The 26345-nt window shown below is 40.7% G+C and overlaps 1 protein-coding gene across 1 annotated transcript in view; it reads right to left on the bottom strand.

Moving 5' to 3' along the window:
- The window catches only part of PPM1H (protein phosphatase, Mg2+/Mn2+ dependent 1H), a 129635-nt gene that overhangs the window by 34263 nt on the left and 69027 nt on the right, over window positions 1–26345 (bottom strand). The window contains exons 4-6 of the mRNA XM_058804808.1: window positions 22838–22950; window positions 7302–7386; window positions 93–211 (exon numbers count right to left, since the gene is read on the bottom strand). Coding sequence (XP_058660791.1) covers window positions 93–211; window positions 7302–7386; window positions 22838–22950 — 317 coding nt within the window. The remainder of the gene's footprint in view (window positions 1–92; window positions 212–7301; window positions 7387–22837; window positions 22951–26345) is intronic.

Raw genomic sequence — 26345 nt, 5'->3', positions numbered from 1 at the left:
TTGCTGCAGTTTACACTAATCAAAGATAGGTACAAAGTAGGCATTGGCTGGGGGAGAAGGCTGACCCCATGCTGAGGAGGACACATTCTTACCAGCCAGTCATGTTGAAGTCACGGTACAGCATCCTCTTTCCAACCTCCTTGCGCTGCACCCTCCGTGGAAACTCTAGATGTGTGAATTCATTTCCCAGCAAGTGAGGCTGCATGTAAGCCTGTGGGCAGAAATCAAACCACAGATACCACATAAAACAAGACATCATCTATTTTGAATGAGCTAGCATTACCATCCCTTCCTGGTCCCTTCCCACACAAATTCCACCCACTACTCTACCCTTCTTTTTAAATAAGGACAATGATGTGCTCCATTTCAGCAAACAATGCACATACACAATTTCTGCCCCTGCCTGATATCCAGCAGCAGCCTTATGCAGCTTTAGAAGTTGTCTTGCCCTCAAAATTCTTTATTTCTTCTCCCTACTCCTCAAGATTTGGGATCTCTAAACTACACTTCATCCATTGACCCTGAAGGAGTCTGCAGAGCTTTGTAAAATAGAACACATGCCCTTTTGTTAGTCAGCAAGAGAGAAAGGAATGATCAAATACAAAGCCATGGAGAGACTTGAAGGGGTGATTGTGCAGTGAAGCTCAAGCTTTTTGACTCGCAGTTCAGCTATGCCAACAACACAGAAAACCAACATTGCTACCACATTTTAACTGTCACCACCTTGAGAAAAATGCACCCCATCACACGGCACTGCAAATAAACACAAAGCTAAAAAACAGCTTATTTTCTTGTTTTTGAAAAACTACATCCTTCATCCAAAACAGACTTCAAGAAAAGCAGCAGCGGTTTTGTGTCACAACTGCAACTAAGGCACTTTGATGGTTTTAATGCTCAAATGCTGCTCATGTCCTTTGTGTTGCACTGCTCTGCAGATGTTGGGAGGCCTTTTTGCCAGAGTTGTGCCTTTGACTCACACTCTCCAAAGCTGACCATAGCCGAGAGCATCACGAGGTTCTTTGTCCACCGTGTAAATTTTTGCATTGAATTTATAGACAGATCACTTGGCATGATAGTTTAATCCTAAAAATACTCTATTTCTTCTTTCTGAAATAAATCTCACTCCTTTTTCTTTAATACTGAAATAAACAAGCCTTTCTCTCTTCCTCCGCAAAGCTGCATTGTGAGAGAGCTCTTATGAAAGACATAGTCAAATTGGCTAGGGAACTGAAAAAAAGTTGCATTTCTTAACCTTTTTGCAGATAACTCTTTTTCCTTATCCAGCCTGTTAAGGCAATAAAGCCTGTCTTATCTTCAGCAGCAGCTGCCATCAAGGGAGATGAAATGAGCTGGGGTTTAGTTTGTATATATGTCATAAATCTAGTGCTCATCAAAGGTAAACAGCAGGAAGCACTGGAAGCCCTTATTGATCTACCTGGCATCTGTCATGCAGATAGTTCACAATAAAATATTTCCTGCATTTAAGAGTTGAGCCTGCTCCCACTCAATTTAATAGGAGCTCTATCAGGCTCAGCACATCACAATGCTAACTTTCTATCAGCTTGTCCCTGTTCCCATCACCAGACATCGTTCCAGAAAATACCTCAAGCTTGGTTGGAACAGGACTGAGGAAGGTTGCTGTGTGTAGCCAGCAAGATTGGATTCTGCTTTCAAGAGGTGGCTTTCAAGCACACAAGTGATCTTGACATCACAATCCCTTCCTGGAACAGGAACTCCATCAAATTCTCTCTGTGTACAGTTAAGGGAATTATATTTTTTTTCCTTGAGTCTACAGTCAGCCAAGGTCCCCTTCTACACCCAAACATTGTTGTCAAGGGCCCTCTAATTGGATCCCTCTCCTCATTACAGAAATAGTTGAGAAGCACTAGTGAGTTTTGAGAGGTTTAGCAGTATTAGTCCACATGAGACTTTTCATACTTCCAGAACACTGGAAGTATGAAAAATGAACTTCTTCATTTAAAAGTACACGTAAGCTTTTAATTTTATTTATTTTCATTCCAGTTGCAAAAAAGATGGAAAATTCCTAATGGTTTGATGCATCGCATAATATGAACGATATTTTTTCTTTGTATGATAACAAAGAGCTGGATTGGTTTTGGTATATTTAAAATTTCTTCTGCTCTATGATATTGTAAACAATGAAGTCAATCTGCATTCAAAGTGAAATTCGGTTTGCTTTTAAAAATGCACAGCTTATCTTGATTAAAACATTATAAACCACTACCAGCTAAATACTGTCACCTGCCTAAAAAACAAGGTCATACTTAAAAAACAATCACACCTGATATCAAAATGAAGTTATCTAACCTTCAGATTGTGACATTACTAGTCTGAATAAGAGGTTCAGAAGAAAAACATTACAGGCTTTTATCCTTTTTTCACTTAAAACCAAGAATTTTCTTTAATGAAAAGGTAAAGCAACCAGGAGAGACTGCATTGCATAAAGATTTACTCAGATGGAAAGTCTGAGGTCATAACTGAAATAAGATTAATAAAGCTGGCACAGTTACCAGTGGACTGCTAATGTTCAAATAAGACTTCTCTTCCGCAGCCAAGCCTCAATGCTTGATTTACAATCCAGGGATCTTAACTTGATTCTAATATTTTTGGTGTCAGTGAAACAGAGGGAAAAGAGCAATTTGGAAGCTTCTGGTGTCTGAGATCTGAATTCTTACGTGAAGAAATGGGGATTTTTGTTGTGCTTTGCTTTATTTATTTAATTTTCCATAATTTTTACCATTTTTAAACTGTCAATTTTGATGTTTCACTGGTAATTCTACAGAGAGAAGAATGTTCTACTACAAAACTCAGTTGCAACTTCCAGTTGGGTTTGTTGAGAACTGTTCTCCATGTACAAGGCAGGGCTCTTCTCCCCACCTCAAGAAAACCATGCTGGGCAGCAGAACCAGAAAATAAACAAAAAGCAACACTTTAAAAATCTACAGAACTTTCAAACAGATAGACATGCAGAACCATGAAATCCCCTCAAGTGATCAAACAACAAAAAAAAAAGATAAGTGAACTAACTACCAGAATTTCACCTTTGATGACACAATGTATCTTCCATTTTTTAATTTGTTTAGTCTCAATTTGCAGGAACCTCAGATCAGAAACACCACTCAGAGAACCTGAAATTTAACAAATAGTGTGGCTACCAAACACTTCCTGTATCCTTATGAGGTATTTTCAGACAACATTGTTATTTTGTGTTATGGAACTGGAACATTTGTCATATTTTCTCTTTCAGAAGCTGTTGGAGCTTTTCAGCATAAATCTGGCATAGTCTGCATTGTGTGTTTTTGGTACTCTGCCATTTTATGGTGTGTTTTGTGGATGGATGCATTGCATTCAAAATTAGTTGTTTAAAATGAAGTTCAGTCAAAGAAATATTAGTCATGGTTGCATTTACTTCCTGCTGTGTTTCCTGGTGATTAGAAAAGCAAACATGAAATTAAGATAAACCTAGACTTACACACTAGCATGCCAGTTAATTAGGTGGCAGGAAACACTGCATGTATCTTATCTGCAACTCAGTAAGCCCTGCCACTGCCTTTTCCACTCCTTCAGTAGGCACTGCCCTGGAAAGTTGCAGGCACTAGTGATTTCACAGCATTCTATGCTATTTTCAGATTTGCTGCTTTCCCCTACTTCAGCTATTATCTTACAACTTTTATTATATTGTGCCCTTTTCTCCAAACCAATATTCCACTACATGGGACTACTGCTCACAGCAGCATGCACAGCCCAGCGCACCCAGAAGTTTTGCAAATAACTCAGCCATTATCATAGGGACACATTTAAAACAAAGAGAGATTAAAATTAAAGGATGTGGTGGCAAAAGGAAGGAGAAGACTAGAAGCCAAATCCATCTCTTGACTGGTCTCTCATCTTGTGAAAGGCCAGGACCCCTTCCATGTAACCACACATCTCCTTTACCACAGCATCATCCGCTGTGTCAAACGGCTGAAGTAATTCAGGGAGCCAAAACTGTAAGGGAATTACATCTTGACTGACTTGCAATTGAAGTGCTGACTGGATATTTAGCAGATCTAGGTTCATTTTCTTCAGGCTCAGGTTCTGCAAGCGTTCTGCAGCAGGTGAATACTAGTATCACTATTATCCTCACCTGAGCAACAAAATAAGAATAGATCCCCTTTGAGCCCATGACTATCTGGGTTCAAGAACCTTTGCTTGAATGGTGGCAAACACAAAGAGCACCCATAGTCACTGTCACTGGTAGCCACCCAGTCTCTACTAGCAGTGACACTTGCACTGGTAGAAGTGGTCTACCATTTCTGGTGAACTTTAGAAGAGCTGTTTGGCTGCACACATGAAGATGCTACAAACACCACATTGACTTCACATGACATCCTTAAAGTGTAAATTTCAGTAACTAAAAGAAATACACCCATCTGCAGTACACTCAATTCACCATTCATTTTAAACACATTTTCCAAGGGAATAAGTAACAAAATCTATCCTATTTACTGTTGCAATTTAGACTATCATGACTGAAATTAATAGTCTCCTCAGAAGATGAAAGAAAAATTGCTTCTGGCTGTCGCTGCCCACACAACTGCTGAATCTACCAGAGCAGTTCCCAGTAAATACTGGATTTTTTTTTTCCTTCAAGATACACTGATACTGGAAGTCAGGACTTTTCCCAAGAGATGTGTGGAAGTCTCCTGCTACAGAATTTGCTACACAAATTCAGAAGGAGGTGTTTGAATGCCCACCAGTGGAAGGGAAGCAACATGGTACACTGAACCTCTACAGAAACTGAAGGATCAAGGGAATACTGGTGCAAAGCTTTCAAATTTTACAACTTAAGAAGTGCTCTCTGACTGAATGATTGCCTTCTGCAATACTCTCACAAGCTGCCTGACACAGAAGTCTGTCTCTATCATATAGCCAGCCTGAAGTCTGCAGCTGGATGCTGCCCCATCACTGCCCTCATATGGAGTGATGACCAGACTCAGAGCTGCTTCAAAGTCAGAATGAATGGATAGACAACTTGTTCTTTTCAGATGTCCATGCCAGAGGCCTACTGCCAAGGTAATTCTTGGATGCATGGAAATAAACTTGCCAGGACAGGCAAGACCTTTTGCTTCCATTTGCTTCCCTCCCCTCTTAGTTACTCAATCAGTATTAGCTGAAGCACAGTTTTGTCTAAGACTAGATTGGAGGATTTCATATAAGATACGCACATGACGTGAACAACTCATTATCCCATGGACTTCTTTCCACACAGAAATTAGGGCTCAGAAAACAGGGCCTAAAAGAACATCTCATGTGACTGAAGGAATCAACAGGCACTAAATTTAGGCAGATGAAAGCTCCTTCATTCTGACAGCACCAAAAGTGTCTGCTGCACAGGGAACAGCCTGCAGGCTGTAAATCCATACACTCCCTTTGCTTGTACAGTAATTTCCTCATAGTGAACAGGATCTCTGCATTTACCAAGTAAAATATTAATGCTAAAGTGATTATGGATTTTCTTCCTATTGTGCAGGAAGAACAATTTGAAGCACAACATATTTGAAACAAAGAAACTCAGTTTTAACTGCAAATAAGAAAATAGACTCCAAGTAAATAACTTTCAGACAGAACCAGAGACAAGAGATGTTGATGGTAGAAACACAGACTAATAGAACCTGGGGACAGACAAGTGATAAGAGGATTAATTGGGATCTAATCAGCAAGATAGATGCAAACTTTGGAGTGTAATGCTTATGCCAACTTTGCAAGAAGTTTGAAGTCATCTTTTTATTTTTCTTTTTTTAAACACAAGAGTAAAAATCTTACTCAGGGAATGTTGTGTTTGAAATTATCTGTAATTTTGTTTCACGCTCTTGCTGTCTTGCATGTATTCTCTTTGAACATGATACCCATAGACCTGGCATATTTGTTACATACAGAATTAAAATAGACAAACAAAGGTAAAGGAATTTTCCACAGGAAACAGCAGAAATGCTTTTCAGATCAGCAACTGGTTTCAAATTTAAGCCAGAAAGGACATCAAAAGAGAAAACAAAAACCCTTGTAGGCAATGTTTTATCTCATATTTCCTACAGAAGTAGCAGACTCCCTAGATGCTAAAGATACCTCTTATTTTAGAGGCAAACAAATTATTTTAAATGTAACTGAATTGTAAATATTTATTAGGCCTCTTTTCCATTTGGTTCTCTGAATATGAATAGTCCCAAAGCAGTATTTCCTCTGAAATTTTCAGCTTCAAGCCAATGAATCTGACTGAAAAAAAATTAAATGTGACAATTGAGGAAACACAATTTTTTCTTTAAAACCTTCCACCTCCACCTTTCAAACACAGGGATTTTGTCTAGTTTCAAGCCACAGTGGAAACTAGGCTGAAAATAAAAAACACCTTAAGACCTGGGAACATCACTAACCTTGGCCTGTCCACCTTAAGTCAGGCAAGGCTGAGAGTGACCCCACCTTGGCTGAAGCTTAAATTTCTAAAAGAAACAGAGGAAGCACAAAGGAAATCTCTCAGTCATGTTAGAAATTACATTCTGACAAACAACTAATCGACTTCAACCAACTAATCTGTTCATCGAAGAAAACCTTAAAAAGTAACAGGATGGTTTGTATGAAAAATAACACTTTAACTTCTATCCCTCAGGCAGCTTATCAGCTAACACAGCTTGGTCTATAAAGCATCCCAAGTGTCCCCAGCTAGTCACCCTGTCCCAGCTTTATGGGTGCTGCTACAGTAAATAAAACTAATGTTTGATCACCCATCCTATCCTGCAGCTACTAATGTTCACTGAGATCACCTCTAAGTTGGATATCTTTCTCCTGATGGAGATACTACTGGCATACTGTTTGAGTAAATTAATTGAACTCTGCAATATCACTCACATACAACGAGCAGTCTGTGGTATTTCATACTGTCACACAGCAAGCACTGGGATGGATTGAAATACATGTGTGGCTCATAAACTCTGTGTCTGAGTTCTCAAAATCCAACACCAGTGTGCTGCTGAAGGGTCTGCAGCTGAACAATGTACACAAGCATAGCCACACTAATTGATGGCCTTTGCTGAAGAGGTAATACTCCTTTCATTGAGATTTGCACCACCAGGATTTTCTCCACATCGGCTGATGGCTTAAAGACACACATGATCAGTCACTGGTGTTCAGTGGACACATCATCCTTCACTGAGCCACAGCAACTCAGCAGCATTTCTCTAAGCCTTTGACATTACTGGGCAATGCTTGTCATCAGCAGCACCTGATTTGGTCCTCAGGTCTCTTACCAGATACTGAAGTCGCTGGCGTTCAGTCTCTGGAGTGAATTCTGAAGACATTGGAATGACTTCACCATTTCGGATTATTATAGCTCTGTAAAAGTAATAAAACATCATCAGAACAGAAAAAAAAAAAAAAAAAAAAAAAGTAAAAAAACCCCAGAAAACCACAGGGTACAGTCACACTCTTATTCTCTTCCAAATTACAGTCAAATAAAGCCATTTCTTTTCTACTGAGGTTGTCAGCAGACCAGGATAATTCCGGCCCTGCATCCTTTAGGCTGGGTAACAAAGTATACTTCTATAAGCTGAGTTCATTTTAGAGCCCACAAAAACATCCAAGCAACAAAGGCAAGAGTTATTTCAATTGATGTCTACGGGGTATCTTTATTAAGTGAAATGCAGACACCCAGAGGAGATGCTGCAGAATCACTGATTGTAGAACAACTCTTTGCAGGTTTTAATAACAGTTGTGGCTGACACTGTCTAAACTACTGGCTTCAAATGACTCATCCAAGCACTTTCCAATCATTAATTGGTCATATGTCATGTCAGAACATTTCTACTCCAACATTAAATGGAAATAGTAAAGCAAATCCTATTTAGCACAAATTTAACTAGTTACCTGCTGAAAGATGGCAGGTAATGGTATGACTGTAGATTAGACAGGAGATTTCATCCACATTGCAGAGTTCTGCAAATCGCAGAGAGAGAAAATTTTCTCAAACACTTGCCTGTTGCCTCTTAACAATCTGATATGTTGCACACAAAATGGTCCAATCTTTCCTTGGTGCAATGCCACTGGCTGGAAGGAGGGAAGAATTCACCTAATATTTCTACTACATTCTGCATTCATGTATTCACTCACAGAACTATGATCCTTTATCTTTCCATTATTTAGGCAGCTCTGTAAGTAGAGCAATGCCTGGCACTTTTGATAAACTATGTATCATCCCAAAGACTTTAATGCCTGCTGTGGAACTGTTTCTCAGCCATCAGTAGATTAATTCAGTGTTTAGATAACAGCTCTCCTCTTGAACATAGACAGAATTTGGCATAGCTAAAAGAAGTATTTGCCACTTGGATTCCAGTTTCTCTATGTTTTAAATGTTCCCATTTCTGTGATATTTTCACCCCACTGATGTCCTATGCATGAGCTAGCTTACTTCCCTTGATCATTTGATCGATTTGCTGTCATTGCCTCTATGCCAGCTGTTCTGATGCCACTGGAATGCAACCAACAAATATGGTAGGCACACAAAGACTGAGAACTTAAACTTCTAAATTCAAAACACAGGCATCTTGAGAAAACCAACTCAGGTACAAACCTGAATTCTAAAACTAGTGGCATTGGACAGATTTCCAAGTCTTGTGGATTGGTCACTGGACTAAAATTGCCTCCAAATTGTCATCTACTACTGCTAGTATGCAAAAGGCAGCAGCATTATCTATGATTAAATGAACTGTTCACATTCCTGAGATTCATGTGGTAAAGAGCAGACAGGTTCAGGATGGTACAACAATGGCAGATGTGGGAAGAAGCTCTGGCAATGACAGGAAAACAAATGGCTTTGCTTTTAAAGGTAACAAATTTACTGCTCTTGGACTTCATTTCTTACTGCTCTTCACTTCCTTGCAAATAATCCTGTGTAGAAATTAGAGGCAGTAAGAGTGCATCCTACATACTGAAGGTTCCCCCTGGCCCTTAATTAAAACCAATATTGTGTATTTGGATAGACATGGTAGTTGCATGTGCTTAATTTCCTAAAAAAAATTGTGCAAATTTTTGACAGATTTTTTTCCTCCTTTAGGGAATCTGAGTACAGACTTACAAAAATGCCTAGCCAATCAAAAATAATAAAAGTTTGCTGAAAATTTTTCTTTTGCATTTCTGAGACAGTAATTTAAATATGAATTAAGAACTCTAACATCTCTCTTCTGCAACAACACTTTTGCTTTTATTTTTGCAGTTCCTAAGGTATTCATCTTTGAATGAGATTCATTTACTCAGACAGGGAACATTTTATACAACTTATTAAAAAGTTATTTGATTCAGGTGGAGTAGGCCTCCACCTAAGGGGTCTGTAGGTTTAGTACAGAGTATGTACTCTGGCAATAGTCTAGACCAGACTAATGAAAGAAGCTGATTAGACTCTAAACCAAATTTTATACATTAGTTTAAGCAAGTCATAAGGGATTTTCTGATCTTTTGCTTGTCTGAAAGAGTTAATATAAAACCACACATTGATATAACTGCTAGTACATCAGGCTAATTTTCTAATTATTCTTTAGTCACCATTTCACAGGAAATCCATATTTTAAAGGCCACTCAGACCAGTCTGGGGTTCACCTTTTTCTTTGTGCACATTGACATGCCTCGTATATATTTTGATAGCTGTCATTCTCACTTCTGTGGGTAGAATTGGGCCCTGAGGGACTCACATCATATAAAAAGCAATTCAGAGGCGAGTGGGTCAACCTTTCACAGCTCAACTTATTTTCACCAGAACTGGCAGCCACCTGGGATGAAAAGCACAACCTAGCACATACACAAAAAAATCTTCAGAGTGGGTGGAATTAAAGCAGTACTGTTGATACGCGGTAAAAGAGAGTTTTATGTTTTTCATTAATGTTTTCAGCAGTTGGACTTTATTCAACTTGCAAGTTACAGCTGTTCATAAGAGTCAAATGATTTGATCTGAGGAATGAGACAGCTCTAGATATGAGTAAAGGGAGGGACACAGACATATACGTACAAGGCACTGGTCCAAATTCAACTGTGGTGAGCTTTTAAGGCGGTACTGGGCTCTTTACCTTTCTGCCCTAACTGCTTAGCTCTTTCATGACAGCAAAGTGCATTTCTGATGGCTCAAGTGACAAAAAGGGACACATTTGTTGGCAGTCTCACTGAGGAGACTGGGTGCAAAAGCCTGGCCTGGGAGCCACCCTGCCCAGTGGGGTTTTCCCCTGTGATTGAAAAGGTGCCGAATAAGGCCCTAATTGGCTTTGGAGAGTGATGTGCCCTTTCCATGACCTTGCAGTGACAGAGCTGCCAAGCAGCAACTGAAGGCTTTTTCCACCGAGCAACCTCCAGAGCCCTGAATTCAATAGCCCAGAGTCAATAACTGCTCACGAGGAAGGAGCCTGGCTGATGCAGCAGCTGCAAACAGCTCCAGCAACTGCTTTTAGAGACCCACTCTATATGGTCCTGCAGGACAATTAATTTTGATTTTACACTTCCTAATGGCCTAAGCAGCAACATGGTGTTACATGAGCATTACTGCTTCTGCCATGCATGAAACACTCACGTATGCAAGGAAATAGTATTCTGAAAGCATTTAACTCCCCATGTATTGAGGATATATGAACGTATTGTTTTATGCCAGAATACAGCTGTCCCATTAAACTGTCAGAAATAACTACATAGGAAGCAAGAACTCCTTGAATAGACGTGGTTCCCAGACAGCATCTGATTTTGCCATGTTTAATAGTGACATTTTAATTTCCACCACACTGGTGAAGCACATTATAGCAGAGCCACAGGGCGAGCCTGCCAAAGGCAGATGGATGATTCATGTTTGCAGAGAAACAATTATGTCAACACTAACCAAATATTCTCTGATGACAAGGTTGCTTCAGACCCATACCAATCATTAATTTATATCACCAATGAAAGAGTAATTAAAAAAAACAAATGCTTTTTTTGGCAGGATTGGAAATCAGGAGTCACAGATCTGCGGCCTCCTCAGTGCATTGCCCTTCATGCTCTGATACCCTCTCCACACAGCATTGCCTACAGTAAGAAACTGCTCTGAAGTCTTGAGGCCACAGAGGCCAGTAAGTCACTTATTCTGATCTCTTCTAAAAACAAACTAGACTTCCCTGAGTCCTTTCCTCTCTTTTGAACCCTAACTCCTCACCCACAGGAACTACAGGATTGTACCTGCCATTGCATTTCACGTGCTCTGCATGACAATGAAAGTATGTTCACTATCCCAGAGCTGGGATATTCACAGTAAACAGGAATATTTTGGAGAAAAATCTCCCCACAACACAGCTGAAGTGGCCTAAAATGGAAGAAACAAAAACCTGATTTTGTATCTTTTCCGGCCTCTTGAGTTCTTCTGCTCCAGAGAGAAGCCAGACCATGAATAAGTAAATGGAGAGCAAGAGATGTGCCAGTGGCTCAACGCACAAGGCAGGACTGGCAGTCATGGCAAATCTTACAGCTGTCTATGTCTGCTCAGTCACAGGCAAATGAAAAGAAACACCAGGAGCTTAAAAGGCTGCATGTGCATCTGCAGAATACAGTGTACTTATCTTTTGGATTGACACACTCTGTAGTCCATAACGATCACCTAAATTCACATCGAACATTAGGTATATGGGTTTTTTCTATATTCAGATTCAATATTTAGAAATTGTATTTGGTGCCTTAGTATACATTTGATTTAAAATCCATGGAGAATGAAGCAACAACAGGATAAAAATCTGCCACTGCACTGTACTGCTGCTGTAATGCTCAGGTTGTAGCAACAACACTGGCCTAAGGAATATTGATATATCAACTGCTTTTGCATTTTTAATATGGCTAACAACTACCAGCTCTCCTTGAATCAAGCAGGATTTTGGGTTTATTTGTTTGTTTGTTTTTTCTTTCGTGAAAAACACAACCAGCTGAAAATTGCACAGTGTCGTTTCTGTTTCTTATGAGAAATCTACAGAGGAAACTCACACATTTCAGAGGAAGCTCTTGTTGGTTACTCTCATTTCATCATACAGACAAAGCAACACTTTAGTGAACAAGGTCAAGAGTGTAATTCCACTGCTGTCACAGGTCTATTGGGATTCTGCCGTTCAAAACAAAGAGACATCTCCAACTGTTAGGAGTATTCAGGGGACACCCCGATTCCATTACACACTTTTTCAGGCAAAAATTATTTGAAACACAACATTAAACTGCACATTTCTACAACACAGGATAAAAATCTGGTAAAGGTGACAGATAAAGACCATTCAGAAAACCCTTTTTGATAGTATATATCAATTCCAAGCCACAGGGAGGCCATATCCATTTTGTCAAAAGGTGTTAAGCATGTGAATTCAGTACAGATGAAGCAGAAGTGTCTGGCCTGTCTGCAAAGGTATTAGAAATGTGTCAATGAAAAAGAAAGAGGGATTAAACTGACAGAAAGAATAAGGCAGGGTTTTATTATATTCAAAGGGGAACTAAGCAGTAGATTTTAATTAGGTGTGTCACAAGATAGCTGTGGAAAAAAGAAAGTAAATCCTAAAACTATGAAATCAATCTATATGGGTACTTGTTTATTTTGGTAGCTAAATGCATATATTTAAACAAACCAGGGAAGATCAATGCTAATGGTTGCTAAGTTTCAAACCAGTTGTGCTTTTTTTATTTCTTTGCGTTTTCCTAATTGCTAAGAAGTGAAAGACAATGACTATAACACAATTAAAATGAGAAATGTTTTTCTCTTCTGTAAATGACGTCTTGGAACTTACAGCCATTATGATTACTGATGACTTTTAATACATTCAGCATTGGCACCTTGATTTTACTTCTTCAAACTGAATTACTCTCACTTAGTCCCACCCAATCCCATTTCTCAGTTTCTTTAGAAACCAGGTGTACAAACACCTCACTGCACTGGCAATAAGTATGGAACTGATCTCATATTCCATCCCATGTATTCACTAACAACGTGGAAGTATAGTGCAAAGCCTTTGAACTATTTCCTTAATGTTATGAATTAAGGCAGGCTGGGGATACTGGAACAAACTATTATATAACATTTAGCTGGCAATAAACCAGGTTCCAGTGATGACATATCCATCACCATAAACCTCAGGTGGAAGCAGCAACCCTCAGCAATACCAGTGGAAAAAATTCACTATTTTATTACACTGGGAGAAGACTCTGTGCCTCCCACATGTCATATTTAAGATAATGCCTCAACTCTTACTTGGCATCACTATCAAGAAGAAAACAATCAACAAACCAGGGAAGGAGGAGAGCCACTGAAAATGGTCTCTTATCCTCATTTTCCATTTACTGCCACTCAACAGTTGTGCCACCCTGATTTCTTTGCATTTTTCAGCACAAACATGAGCCTGTTCACAGAAACGTTGTCACAGGGTAGAAACACTGGATCATTTTTCTTTCAGCCAAACAAAGTCAACGTTAAGCAGGAGTACACTCAGTCTGCTTGTGGCTCTTCCTGCGACAATGTAGTTTCATGTTCCATTGTGGGTTATAGCAGGCTGCTCAGACACTTTCATTCATCACTTGGGGGAACTTCAGCTCCCTCAAGCCAAAAAAAGGTGTGAGAACTTGCCTTGGTGAAGTATTGCAAAAGTAATTTCCTACAGGAGCGTGCTCTGGCATTTCCTGCCAGAACAATGAAGATCACTCCCAAACTTCTGCTAAGGCTTTTTGCAGACTGCCAGCCACCCCAGCTGCTCCAAGGGTTAGTATCTCAGCAGCACAACTGCCAAGCACAGCCCTTTCTCCACCAGGACTCTGACTGGCATTCCCAAGAATTTCCTTCAAGGTCCTTTCTTCACGTCTTTGCCACAGCATGGAGCCAAACATGCCATACCTCTCCTGTGGCAAGATGAGAACCTCCTCCTGCCTTTGAAAAGAAGCAGAGAAAGAAATTATGTAAGCCAGACCCTGAAAACCCTCCTGAAAGTTGTCTTTCAGAGGCACTTGCAAGCACATGAGCTGTTCCTGTACACACACATGCAGAGCTTTATGCTGTTTCCAATTACCTGACTCATTCATATTTATGTTTCTAGTGCTTACTTAGTAGTGATTCCTTTGGAGAAGGCCTCTAGACACAACGAGGCTGCTGAAACACTCTAAAGCCACTATGCTGGTGGTCTGATTTTACTGAATTAATTGTATTATTTTTAATACAGCACCACAAATAGGCAAATAGTTTCTGTAAGCAGAATAACACAGATTTCCATGGAAGGGCTTACTTCTCATGTTCAATAGCACCTGAGTCAGTCAGGATTTTTCTTACTGCCACCAAGAATAACAGAAATCAGAATTTTTAGAACTGAACTGGTATTCCATCTCATGTATTCACAACAACTTAGTAAGCAGCAGTTAAAAGGATTTTCTATTGTTGGCAGTCTGCCCTATATTGCATCTAAAAATGAGAAGCACCTGGCTGTCACAGACAATGGAACTAAATTACCTCTGTTGTTTCTGCATCACTACTCTACAGTTTAAAATTAAATGTAATGCTGAGCTTGTGAGCTGTCCATAGAGGAGATAGCTTGGAGAAGACACGCTGCTTCATCATTTTTGACCCCTGGAGCAGTATACTTCTAGCTGTCAGTGCCTCTTCAGTGGGTTGCAGCTCCACTCCCATGAGACTCTACCATGAGTGAATTCCCCGCTCTCCTTTAGGTCCTCAAGTGTATTGCTTCGCTAATGAAACCAAAGCATGGAGCAATTATTAGCAGTTCACTTTATTAACTGTGTTTTATTTTATGGCTAATTCTACATTTTTTGTTATGCGCACCCTCCCACTAATGTGATGGCACCGGCTGTCTGTAAGCAATGTTCTTGTTTAATTAACCAGGAAAGAAAGTTTTGCTATTGAACAAGTAGTGACTTTGTAAATTTACCTATACACTTCTAGTAATGTCTACTCCAGCTCCAGTGGTACTAACCCAAATGTGAATGAACTAAACAAACGCTGTGTAATTAATTACTTTCCTGATGGTTTAAATCTCAACACATCAATCTTTCAGAAAGGGCTTCAGCTGGCAGCTAGAAAGCTATTACAAACCAGTTTATATGACACTGCTAGCACACAAAATCTGCCCACCACTGGCTCCAATACCCTTAGGCTGGGGGTTTACTGCTCTCTTAGGATTCATTTTGCCCTGATGATTTCAGTGTATTCTTCATCTGAACACAGCTAAGTACAAGGTTGCACTGATGACAGACCACCACGTTTCTGTAACATGGCTGAACAACACGTCACCAATTACTCAGGCCATGCCAGGGAAATGAACACAGAAATGCAATCACATCTCTATGGCCAGCTCTGAGCCTCAGGACCAGTATCTGTGGAATCAAAGTCTTTTTCCCTGCTGTCCAGGATATCACATTCATCTCCATGACAAGTTACTATGGCAACTAAACCTGGGCTTAGTGGATGAAGGCACTGCTGTGCAAGTCAGTGTTTATTTTGCCAGTAATATGGCTGGGGTCTGGCTGTCCATGTAAGATGGAAGTAACAAGGATTTTTTCTCTATCTGCTCTTCACTGTCTTTCCATTGACAAAAAGAATGACTTTAGCACCTAAAGGCATATCTACTTTGATCTCAGCTTTTCTGCTTAACTCGATACCAGTTGCAGGATGATACTGGAAAAAGCTGGACTGAGATGTAAAAGCAAAGATTGCAACTCATGCTCTCTGCTCACTCCTCGTGGGTGAATTTTTACCAAAGCCCAGCTTCATTCACCCACACAGAAGTGACCAGAGCCACCACCAAAAGTCCCAGGAGCAGGGCTCAAGCAGCACTGCATAGCTGCTGCTGAGACTGAACAGCCTGGGCTGCCTGCAGTTTGTTGAATTCAGGTCACTTGAAAAGCTTTTCAACATAGTAAGGACCACAGCAGACACTGAAACATACACCAAGCAAGCCTTGGGTTCTCCCTCTGCTCCTCCTCCCTCAGTACAGATGGGAGCTAGAGAACCAAGGTACTCAGTCTGATTTTCACGCCTTGGTCCTGGTCCTGCAACACTGCAGTGAAGAACTTGCACGTCTCTATGGTCAGCTACAAAGGCACAGATTTAAAAGACAGTTTGTTTGGAGTTTGTTGGAGATTTTTTCTTTCTTTTTATTTTTAAAGGCTGAAAACCCATGAGAATTAAAGTTAATAAAATTCTTTATTTCTGGTAACCAATACCAATGAACTGTGGCTTTACAGTTTACTGGTATTACTTGAATAGCCAAAATCTTCTCCTTCCTCATTATCTGGAGCATAAGATAATGCCTGTGTGATAAGGACCAAAGATTTAACTGAATGTACCCCTCTCTGAAAATGTTTACAACGGCTTCAATACCTTGCTAATTGCCATAGGCACTGCTAAGGCTCTCCCAGGAAAAACAAGAGCTTGCAAAAGAAGTTGGACATTTGTTTTGTCTTCAAAGCCTGCAAACATTTACCACCAAATTAATGATTTCTGCCAAGTCAGTGCTGGATATGACATGTCAGTAACCTGGAACTTGTCATTCACTGGATAACTAGAAAATGCTCTTCCATAGCACTGTCCTTTGAGTGAAAGGACTTCTTTCTGATCCAATACCTTCTCTTCACACCTCACCTTATGTGTTTCTTGAAGTGCCTTCAAAAGCTTTACCCAGCACAAAATCCTGCAGTATCTGATGTTGCTGTTATTCCAACGAATCTTGTGCTCCTGCTTCTCCCTGGAAGGAGACCAGGCAGGAAAAGGGGAGAAAGGCTTCCTGCAGGCCTGCAGATCATGTTTTAATGAAAAGAGAGAGGAGGAACAGAGAGAGAGGACATGGCCATGTCTCCTGAACATGGCTAATCCTTTCCAACATATTGGGCTAGTCAGGATCTGACCTCTCCACCTATCAAGCTGCAGGGATGGAGAATGTACACGGCAGAGACTTGCCTTGCTTTGAATTCAGTCTCTCCTCACTACACAGACCTGTGAGCAAACCAGACTTAGATCATCTGTTGCCCTGAAATGATCAAACATTTTTTATTTTCAACTGACTCTGTCAGATAACTAATAATAACCTATAGGGGGATGTACCATAGATTGGACAAACTTCAATCTATAAGTGTTGCTCTTGCCTCTGGGAGGGCATCTTCTGAGAATCTGGAGGAATGAGAACTTCAGAGAATGAAGAGAAAGCCCTACCCATGCTTGGCCCCAGTGTGTTGCTCAGCCTTGCAACTTTCTCTGCCTCTTTTTTAGGAGAAGACAGAAAAAAGAATGCTTTTCAAAATACTGCAGACTGGAGAAGCTTAGTAACTAAGTTAGTCTTTCCTCTGGAGACCTCTAAGTCTCTAGTACGAAGCACAGTTATTGTTTATGCAGACACAGATATAAGGAGACAAAGAAGGCTTAGGCCTGAGACTACTCACAGAAAACAGGGAAAAATACACACCATTTAGATTAGAAGATGAGTAGTTACAAAAACCAGAAAATTAAAGCTTCCTAGACAGTAAACCAAGGACTAAAGTAAACTAATTTTATAACAGCAATATATTAGAACACTTTTTAGTTTCCATCCTTACAGTGTTAGCACTTCTGGCAAAAACGACCCTGCTGGACTGCCTTGAGGAAGAGGTCAGATACTATGAACCACAAAAATGGCTCAGAATCATCAATGCTGACTTCTCAGAAATTCTATTTAAGCTACACTGCCAGTCAGCAGATACGTGGCTGTTTCCATGCCACTCTCATTTACTTCATAAAAGCAAATTAAACCCCAAATCCGACTTCCTATAATGAGAACTAACCATGAGGGAAGCAGCAAACAAGCACCATGACAAAGAAGAGGAAGTATAAATGTAGTAAGCTTCAACACAAGCAGCAAATTCAAAAATAATTGAAATGGTAAACAAATTCAATTTTCAATTCACTATTTTATTACACTGGGAGAAGACTTATGAACACACTCTCCCACACCTGGTCTCTTGAAGTACCAATGAAGTTACTTTACCTCCACCCACACAAAACCATCACAAAAATATTCACTCAATGAGCTCCTACCATTTAATAAGCCAAAATGCCTTAGCAGTAATTTTACACTTGGAAAAAGGAGGAGAAAATCTATTCTGGACATGAGGAGATATGTTCAAGTACAGTGTGATTATGCCTTGAAAACATAAATCCTGGGGAGCAAAAGCAAGGAGGCAAAAAGATGATAAAAAAGAGCTGATGAAGCAAAGCAAAAAAATTCAGTGACCCTGCAAGTCTCTGAAGCCTTTGAAACATCAGGCTCTTTGCTTTCATGCCATGTTCTGTCAATAAATCAGGAAAAGCCCAAGAACCCATTTGCAGATTTAGTGAGGGTTTCAGGCTGTATGGAAAAGTCAAATCAACTTGCGATGTTCTGCTTGTTGTACAATGATGAAGGCACAGCTTCCCTACGTGGCTCCAAGCACAGCACAAAATGGAAGTGCCTGCAGTCTCCTAGCAGCTCCAGACAACACAAAAGCCAGAACAATGCCTGTGCCAAACACGGTTAATATGATCATATTGCATTACAGTCATTGCAGTGATATTGGACAAATGTTATGTTGCATGAGGCTATACAATAATTGGGCAGTAATCAGTAAAAACATTAAGTCCCTGTTTTACAACTGCTTCATCAGTAGCTATAAAACAACAACCTAATAAAGAGCATAAAACTAAAAAGAACTGAGATTAACAAGGCGTGTCATGGCAGTTTAGATGTAAAAGTCACTTTAGCAATATAGAATTGAACAACACTGTTTAAAACCATGACCAGAGAAGATTTACTATTCCATATTTTAAAAAGAAAATAAATAAAAAGAAGCTATTCCAATGGCCTAGTTTTCATAGCAAATATGTCATGCTGGTAAGCAAAACACAGCACCTCGATGCTCACCAAAAAAAGCACTATATATTGGAGAGCTGACTATAGCACTATCAGTCCCTAATCAGATAACCCTGCATGGACAATGCTAATCACTGAAAAGATGAAAGAGAGAGAAAGAAACATTGGAAAAAGCTTTGGCCGATATTCAGATATGAATTTTGACTGTACAAGTAGGTATATTTATGGCAGAGTCCAAGAATGATCAGACAAGCCATTAGAGAATGAAAGCAGTTCCTTCCAAGTTGTTTTTATCAGGCTCTGAATACATCACCTCATTTTTAGTAGGTTCTGGTATCATGTGCAGTTAACATGTAATTATTACAAAACTGTGATTGCATCGTTAGCAGAAGTTTAATTATATCATTGACATTAGTGATGCCATAACATCAAGCTCAATAATAGTTCATAACAAAACCTACAATTAGCACAATTTTTCCTCCCTTTTACACCAACCAAAAGTGTTCAGCTTGGAGAAGCCTAATAGTCCATACAGAAGTGAGCTAGGGCTGAACCTGAAAGGATTCCTGGCTGGTAATTTAGTAATATGGTAATTAAAGTCTTTTCATGATGTAATTACACATCAACTACAAAAGGACAGCTGCTATACAACACTGCCAGGGTACGTGGCATGAAATGATTAGATTTGAGAAGCTTTGGTGGATAAACTGAATACCACAGACATAAGTCTGAGGTATAGCTGGCACCACACAGTACATTATTATTCAAGTCTCACACTTAACGTTTCTTTAGTCTCATTGTGATAGTAACAGTTTGTTACACATACCTTGGTCCTCTGACAGCAGAAGCTGTTCAAAACCCCACTTTAAAAGCTTCTGCTGTTTTGAAGTTCACTGAAATTATAAAGCCTAACCTTTGGTTAGGTTTGCATGAACCCAAAATGTTTATTTCCCACACAAAACCTTCTGTCACAGATTCCTATCTGTGGGAAACTTGATTTATTTGCAGGCTTTTTCCAGGGGGTAGCAGAGAGGGAAGAAGGAGAATGAGGAGAGGGGAAAGGCACAAATGAGTAGGTGAACTCAGAGAAACTAAAAACTAAGGATTTCGTCATCTAGTTCCAACAGCAACAAGACGAAGTCCCCTGTTTGAGAGAAAAAGCAAACCCACCCTTCTTCTCGAGAGCAGATAACCATTTCTTGAAGTAGTTTCCTTACTGTACTTCTCACTGCCCTCCCTTTTATCTGTAGAAACAATTAAGTTGACTATACAAGGCATGAGACAGCAAAAAGAAACTTATTTTTCTCAACTAACACAAATAAAATTTCTTGACTACAAAACTGGGCTCTTCAAAATACAAGAATGCACTGTGCACTGTGGCAGGGGGCAGATGACCTCAGAGTGGCTTGTCTAGCCCTAAAATGTCATTTGTGTCATGACAACAACCCAGATGTTTTGCAACAGCTGGTTTTTTTCCCTGTAAGTGGGAAAGAGGGGATTTGGTGGGAGAGAGACCCAAACCAACTGATCTACAATTAAAACTTTTAAAATTTCTTTTGAGCAAGGAAAGTCTAGGAATGGACATGGCTGAAAATGAAACATTTTGAAACAATTCCCCTCAGCACAAGAGAGACTTTCTGTGAGATCCATTTCGGAAGTGCAAAACCAAACTATTTTGAATCTGGAGGGACTTTATTACCAACAAGATGTCAGGAATGAGAATTTGAATCCTGGTTAAAAAAACACCCAATCTTCCTGATGGTCTCCTTTTTGTTTCCTGCCCTTCTTCTTTTTCTGAACAGATGTTCTGGGTAGACTTAGTGAACATGCAAAACTTCTTGAAGACTTATTATGTTTAACTACAGTGACACCAATACTCTGGCACCAACTCCAGATCACCACCAACAGCAGTGTCTTGCACTTGGGTATCAGAGGCTGCAGTGGAGCTGAGGCTGTTCTCAGGGAGCACAGAAGGAATCCTGAGGGAACTGAAAACAGCCAATTCCAGTAATTTAAGAACAAAGATCTTGGCTACTCAGATGTAAGTCCTGCACACCCAGTTTTACACAGAACACTTTTAAGAGACAATAAAGCAAATTAGTCAACTCAGAGAAAGAGGCTCAACTGTACTTCAAGTGCAATAGCACAGGAAAACATGATCATTTCTCATTTAATGGCAGAAGAAATATAATGTATTTCAGCTAGTAGCTCTGCTGACCAGGTAGGTGATCACCTCAAACATGTTTGCAGCTACGCTGTGAGGACTCACTTGACATTTGATACAAAAAAGAGATTCAAATATGACACTTGTCAATAGAAACTGAGTGAACAACTTGCAACACATACAACAAATTTAGCATCTTAAAAACAATCAGCAACATGAAAAGAACAGGAATTTTATGCACAAAGGATTTATCTGCCTTCCTACACAGTGTAAAGCAGCAAGAGACAAAAATCCTAGGTTTAAACTACAAAACCCTTGAGTGTTGTCTCTGTAAGTAAGTGGGTGTACACACTACAAACATGAACTGTGTAAGCACAAACCTTAAACACAAACATAGCAGTCTTCACCTAAAGCCTGATGCTTTAAGTCTTAGCTTTCATATTTCTCAGATTCTGAATTGCATTAGTATGTAACTCTGAATTTCATATAAAGTGTTAGCAAGTTCTCTTCACAGTTTAGTTAACAAAACAAACCTTTTCCAGCCTGAGAACCAAGGATACCATTAAAGTTTCAGTCCCAAAAAGTGTAAACAATGGTGAATTGAGAAGAGCAAACTGGGAGGATGGGATTTCCTAACCTGAAGCTGCAATTGGACAATCAACCCCAATTTGTAAATGGACCAAAACTTAAAGTGTGAAAAATCATGACCAGTCATCCATCTTGGGTGGAGCCACGGCCAGGCTCTTGTACTGCCCAAGGTGTATCCTCTAAAGGCCTTTTAATAAATACCTACTTTACTCCTTTAACATTGTCTACCCTCTGTTCCAGGTAGCCTCTTTAGGCATCAAGACAAGATGGTTCAATACCCTTGCAGATGTTAATTACTCAGCTATTAATGAACAGAATACATGAGAGTTAGTATTGCATGTGAACTCTTCTCCCTGCCCTGTTTATGCAGTGCACTGCCAAAGAAACATGTGAAGTCTGAAGTCTTGCAAGAAGAGCCTCATTATCTCTCTCCAATGGTGGTAAGGGCAGGGTGAGAGAGGGGAAAAGAATGCAAGTGAGAGACTTCCAGTATGCTCCTATCTTTAGCAACATCAGAAGACAAAGAAAATGCTCCTTATCATGATTCTTCGAGAACCTAACTTCAAAATAAAGTAAAGCAACAGCTCCTGAGCAGCAGCATTCAGTTCTGAGAATTGGACAAGTACTTGAGCTAGAACAGGACAAGGCAAAAAACCTATACTGTGATTAGCCTGTTTCCCTCTCCTCCTCCCCTAGGGCAAGAGTAGCAGCTATTTGCATACGGATCACTACCTTCAATTACACGAAAATCTGGAAGCCAAATGGCCTATCAAGACTAAGCCTGGCAACAGGAGCCAAAGGACTTTCCATGTAGCCTTACATGAACAAATGTAGCCTTACCAGTTGTTCCAGATACAGTCACCTTGTCAGTGTTCAACACACAATTCTACTACATACCCAACACCTCTTCTGTTTCAATGGCCTTTTAGCACCTTTCCACTTCTCTGCAAACATTAAGTCATTCCGAAACTTCTACAGGACCAGAAGTGCTATCAGTTTCCCTGACTGCAACCACAGCTCAAGATACTGGAACGCTATCTCTGGCACTTGCATTCACTTCTGTGAGAAGTGCTAAGTGTCCAGCCAAGAAACAGAATCTTGTGATGCTGCCTGCTTTAAGGGACTCAGTAACATCAGGGCTGGGCAGTTAGGGGTGAAAGATTAGATGGAGAAACAACACACTTACCTGCTATCCCCAGCGTTTGCCACATAAAGCTTCCCCAATAAATACACCACCACCAGGGCTGTGCAGCCACCAGAAATGTTATACACGGTCCTCTCTCGCTCTATCTGCAAATCCTGGGGGAGAAGAGAACAAGGGTTATAAAGACAGCATTGCAATTAGTGCTTGAGAAAATGAAGTCTCCCGGAGATACCAAAAATACAATAGAGTCTTTATTAAACTGTATGTCGCACTGTCTGCCTTTTCTTGCAGCTATGAGCTAGGACAAGAACAGAAAGTTGAGGAGTTCCTATTACTTATACAAAGATGTTTGGGAAAAATAAGGCCAGGAGACTGTAAAACATCAGGTATTAAGGAATAAACAGCAACTCTCACAGATGCAAGAGAATTTGCTACAGCAAAATCACAATGAAGGCAAAGATAAATGAAGCTTAGCAACAGGTACCTGATGGTATAATTGGAGAGTGCTTTACATAGACAGCAGATAACTAATGAGACCCAGCTACAACATCAGTAACTACCTACTTCCCAAGAGGAATGCTAGGTTTGTGGGGTATACACCTTAAAAACAACAGCAAGATGCAGTTGTGCCACAAGGCTACCTTTCAAAAACGCAGGGAATGAGAGGACACTAAACTGATTCTGAGTGCAAGAAACTTATATATTAAAAGAGTCCTTCTGCTTAACAGAAGTGGAGAATGCAAATTATACTTTGCAACAACAGTCCTGGAAAGTAAAAAAACCAAACACATAAACACACACATGTATATATATAAATACACATACAATGCCCCAAGAAAGCTTGCAGAACACAGAGTAAGTAAGTAAATGAGCTACTTTCATTCATACATTTCAAACAAACACTGAAGTGTATGTAAATGAATTAATTCTGCTGTCTGTAGTTTAGCTTCAGGTAGTAACACACTACAAATCACCCTTCTCCCCTGTGTCCATTTCAAACTGATCTGTTCTTATAATATTGGATTCAAATAGGGAGCATCATTTAACATCACTATTGCAAGTACTGGCAGATCTTTTCCAGCTAAACCCTGCCTACTTTTATGTGCTTTTTAAAATAAATATATGTTGACCTGATCTATACTTCAGCCATTTTCATATCTGCACCAAAGAACAAACAGCTCAAATTGTTCATGCCTTGGGGTATGAAATTTGGAGCTTTATTTCAGAGCTAAATTTATCTGAAGAAAAACACTACAATAAATAAAGACTGTGACAGGTGCAATTTGATCAAAAATCTGCAGAGGTGGGAGGAGGCCCCTGTCCCATGCTTTATCTCCTACAAATTTGAGGGGAGGGAGCTGACCTGGTGCAGCAGCAGGGATTCTCAGCAGCACTTGGGCACTGCCCTGAGCCAATGGGCAGAGGTGTCTGTCACAAATAACTTGCTGACTCCTCACTGGCCAATGCACACACATCCCATTTGTGCCATGAACACAGTGCTGAGGTGCTGTCCCAGCAGGCCATCCTCAGCTGTGCGTGCAAACTGCACGTGGCTGCCACAGGGACATGGGATCTACTGCATTCACCAACTTTTTGCGGGGGATGGGTGGTAAGGACCAGGAGGAAAACACCTCCAAGCTATAAATCATACCTGTTATAAATGCCTCTTTATCTAATCTTGCCATAGAAAAGCTGATTCTCCTCCCCATGGCTTCTGTATTTCTTAAAATTAAGCTGAAAAGAAAGTTCAAAGGAGTCTGACATTTCTAACCATCAAAATAATTTAAACTTACAAATATTACAGATTTTCCAAGCACTGCCAGGAATTTTAAGAAACCTTCATTTCCACAGTTCAGAATATCCTCCAAGACCTTCAAACAATGTGCATTCCTCACCTGCTTTCAGCTCTGTCATACATATACTTTGCAAGTGCTGGAACGTCTAAATTAAAATGTATTTCTTCCAATAAGTAGATTTCAGAAGCATCTATTATAGGAGAGAACATGGATAATCCTTAGGGCCTCTTTTTCAGAACATTCTTGTCTTAAACTACATCTGTGTACTGAGTTTTCTCAAATCATTGCTGTTGTTGGGTTCTCCCATCTAGAACTTCAATTTAGTACCATGACTTGTCAGAGTATATTGAGTAGTATGCATGTTTCAATATTACATACTTTGCTTGACATTTTCTTTTTCAACAGCAAGGAAAGAAGGCAAGGCTTCCTAACAGCTCAACAAGATTTGGAGGAGAAAAATAAAGCAAAATAAAACTAAGCTCATCAATGCCTCCAATTCGCTCTGATGTAGAGACATTGGCTTTTAATGAAATACATTGTAACAGTGGTCCTGGGAAAGTAGTACAAACATGGGCAGAAGCCCCAAAACGCCTCTAAATCCTTTATGAGTGTAAAGGGGCTCATTCTAGACAGAGTGTATACAAAGCTTTCCTCATTTTCCAGCAGGAGAGAGATTTCTGAGGTAGTGTATCTTTTGTTGTTGTTGGTTTTGGTTTGGGTGGGGTTTGTTTGTTGGTTTTGTTTGTTATTTTTCCCCGCAGGAGCAGTTAATTTAGCCGGAGCCGTGCCGTCCGTGCCGGGACACGAGCTGCAGCGGGTGTCAGCTGCTCCCAAGGGCTGCCCCAGGCCTGCTCCCCTTCCCTGGTGCGAGATGCGGGAGGGCGAACCGCAGCCTGCAGAGAGCACCGCGACGAACCGAGCAGGTGAGGGCGAGCACGGCGGCGAGGAGGAGGCGGGAGCGCCCCGGGCCAGGGCGAGGGCGAGACCGGGGCCGCGCTCCCCACAGGCCGGGGCCGCCTCCTCGGGGCCGCGGCGCGCCCGGCGCGGGCCGCTGCTGCCACCTGGCGGAGGCTGCGCGCAGCGGCACCTCCATGAGCATCCGCTCGAGCCGCAGGCCAAGGCAGGGCCGGCTACGGGAACCGGGAGGGTCTGGAATGGCTGCGGAGACGGAGACCCCATGGCCTCCCTGGGCAGCCTGTTCCAGCGCCCTGGCACCCTCAGCGTGAAGAAGTGCTTCCTCCAGTGCAGGTGAAACTGTGGTTTAGTTTATGGCCATTTATCCTCATCCTGCAGCTGGGCAGCACTGAAAAGAGTCTGGCACCATCCTCTTGACACCTGCCTTTCAGATATTTATGCACATTAATGCCATCCCCTCTCAGTCTTCTCCAGACTAAACAGCACAGCTACCTCAACCTCTCCTCACAGAGAGATGTCCCAGTCCCTCAATCGTCTTTGCTGCTGTGAGAAACAGCTACTCATTTTTCATAGTTTCACATTACTTATCTATCACACTGCCTTGTGCTGGACCCTCTCCAGTCTGAGGAGGCCAGACCTGAACACAGCACTTCAGGTGTGGCCTCACTAGGGCAAAGGAGAGAGGGAGCATCACCTTCCTCAACCTGCTGGCCACACTCTTCTCCCCCTCTTTTCACCTATATTTATCCTCAGAGCAGCAGCCTTTCCTCCAGGATCTCAACCTTGCTATGACAGAAAGCAGCTTTACACACACAGTATTAGGTACCTGGTAAAAAGTT

The sequence above is a fragment of the Ammospiza caudacuta genome, chromosome 5 (genome assembly GCF_027887145.1).
Source record: "Ammospiza caudacuta isolate bAmmCau1 chromosome 5, bAmmCau1.pri, whole genome shotgun sequence".
Taxonomy (NCBI): domain Eukaryota; kingdom Metazoa; phylum Chordata; class Aves; order Passeriformes; family Passerellidae; genus Ammospiza; species Ammospiza caudacuta.
This window is presented reverse-complemented; position numbering and strand designations above follow the sequence as displayed.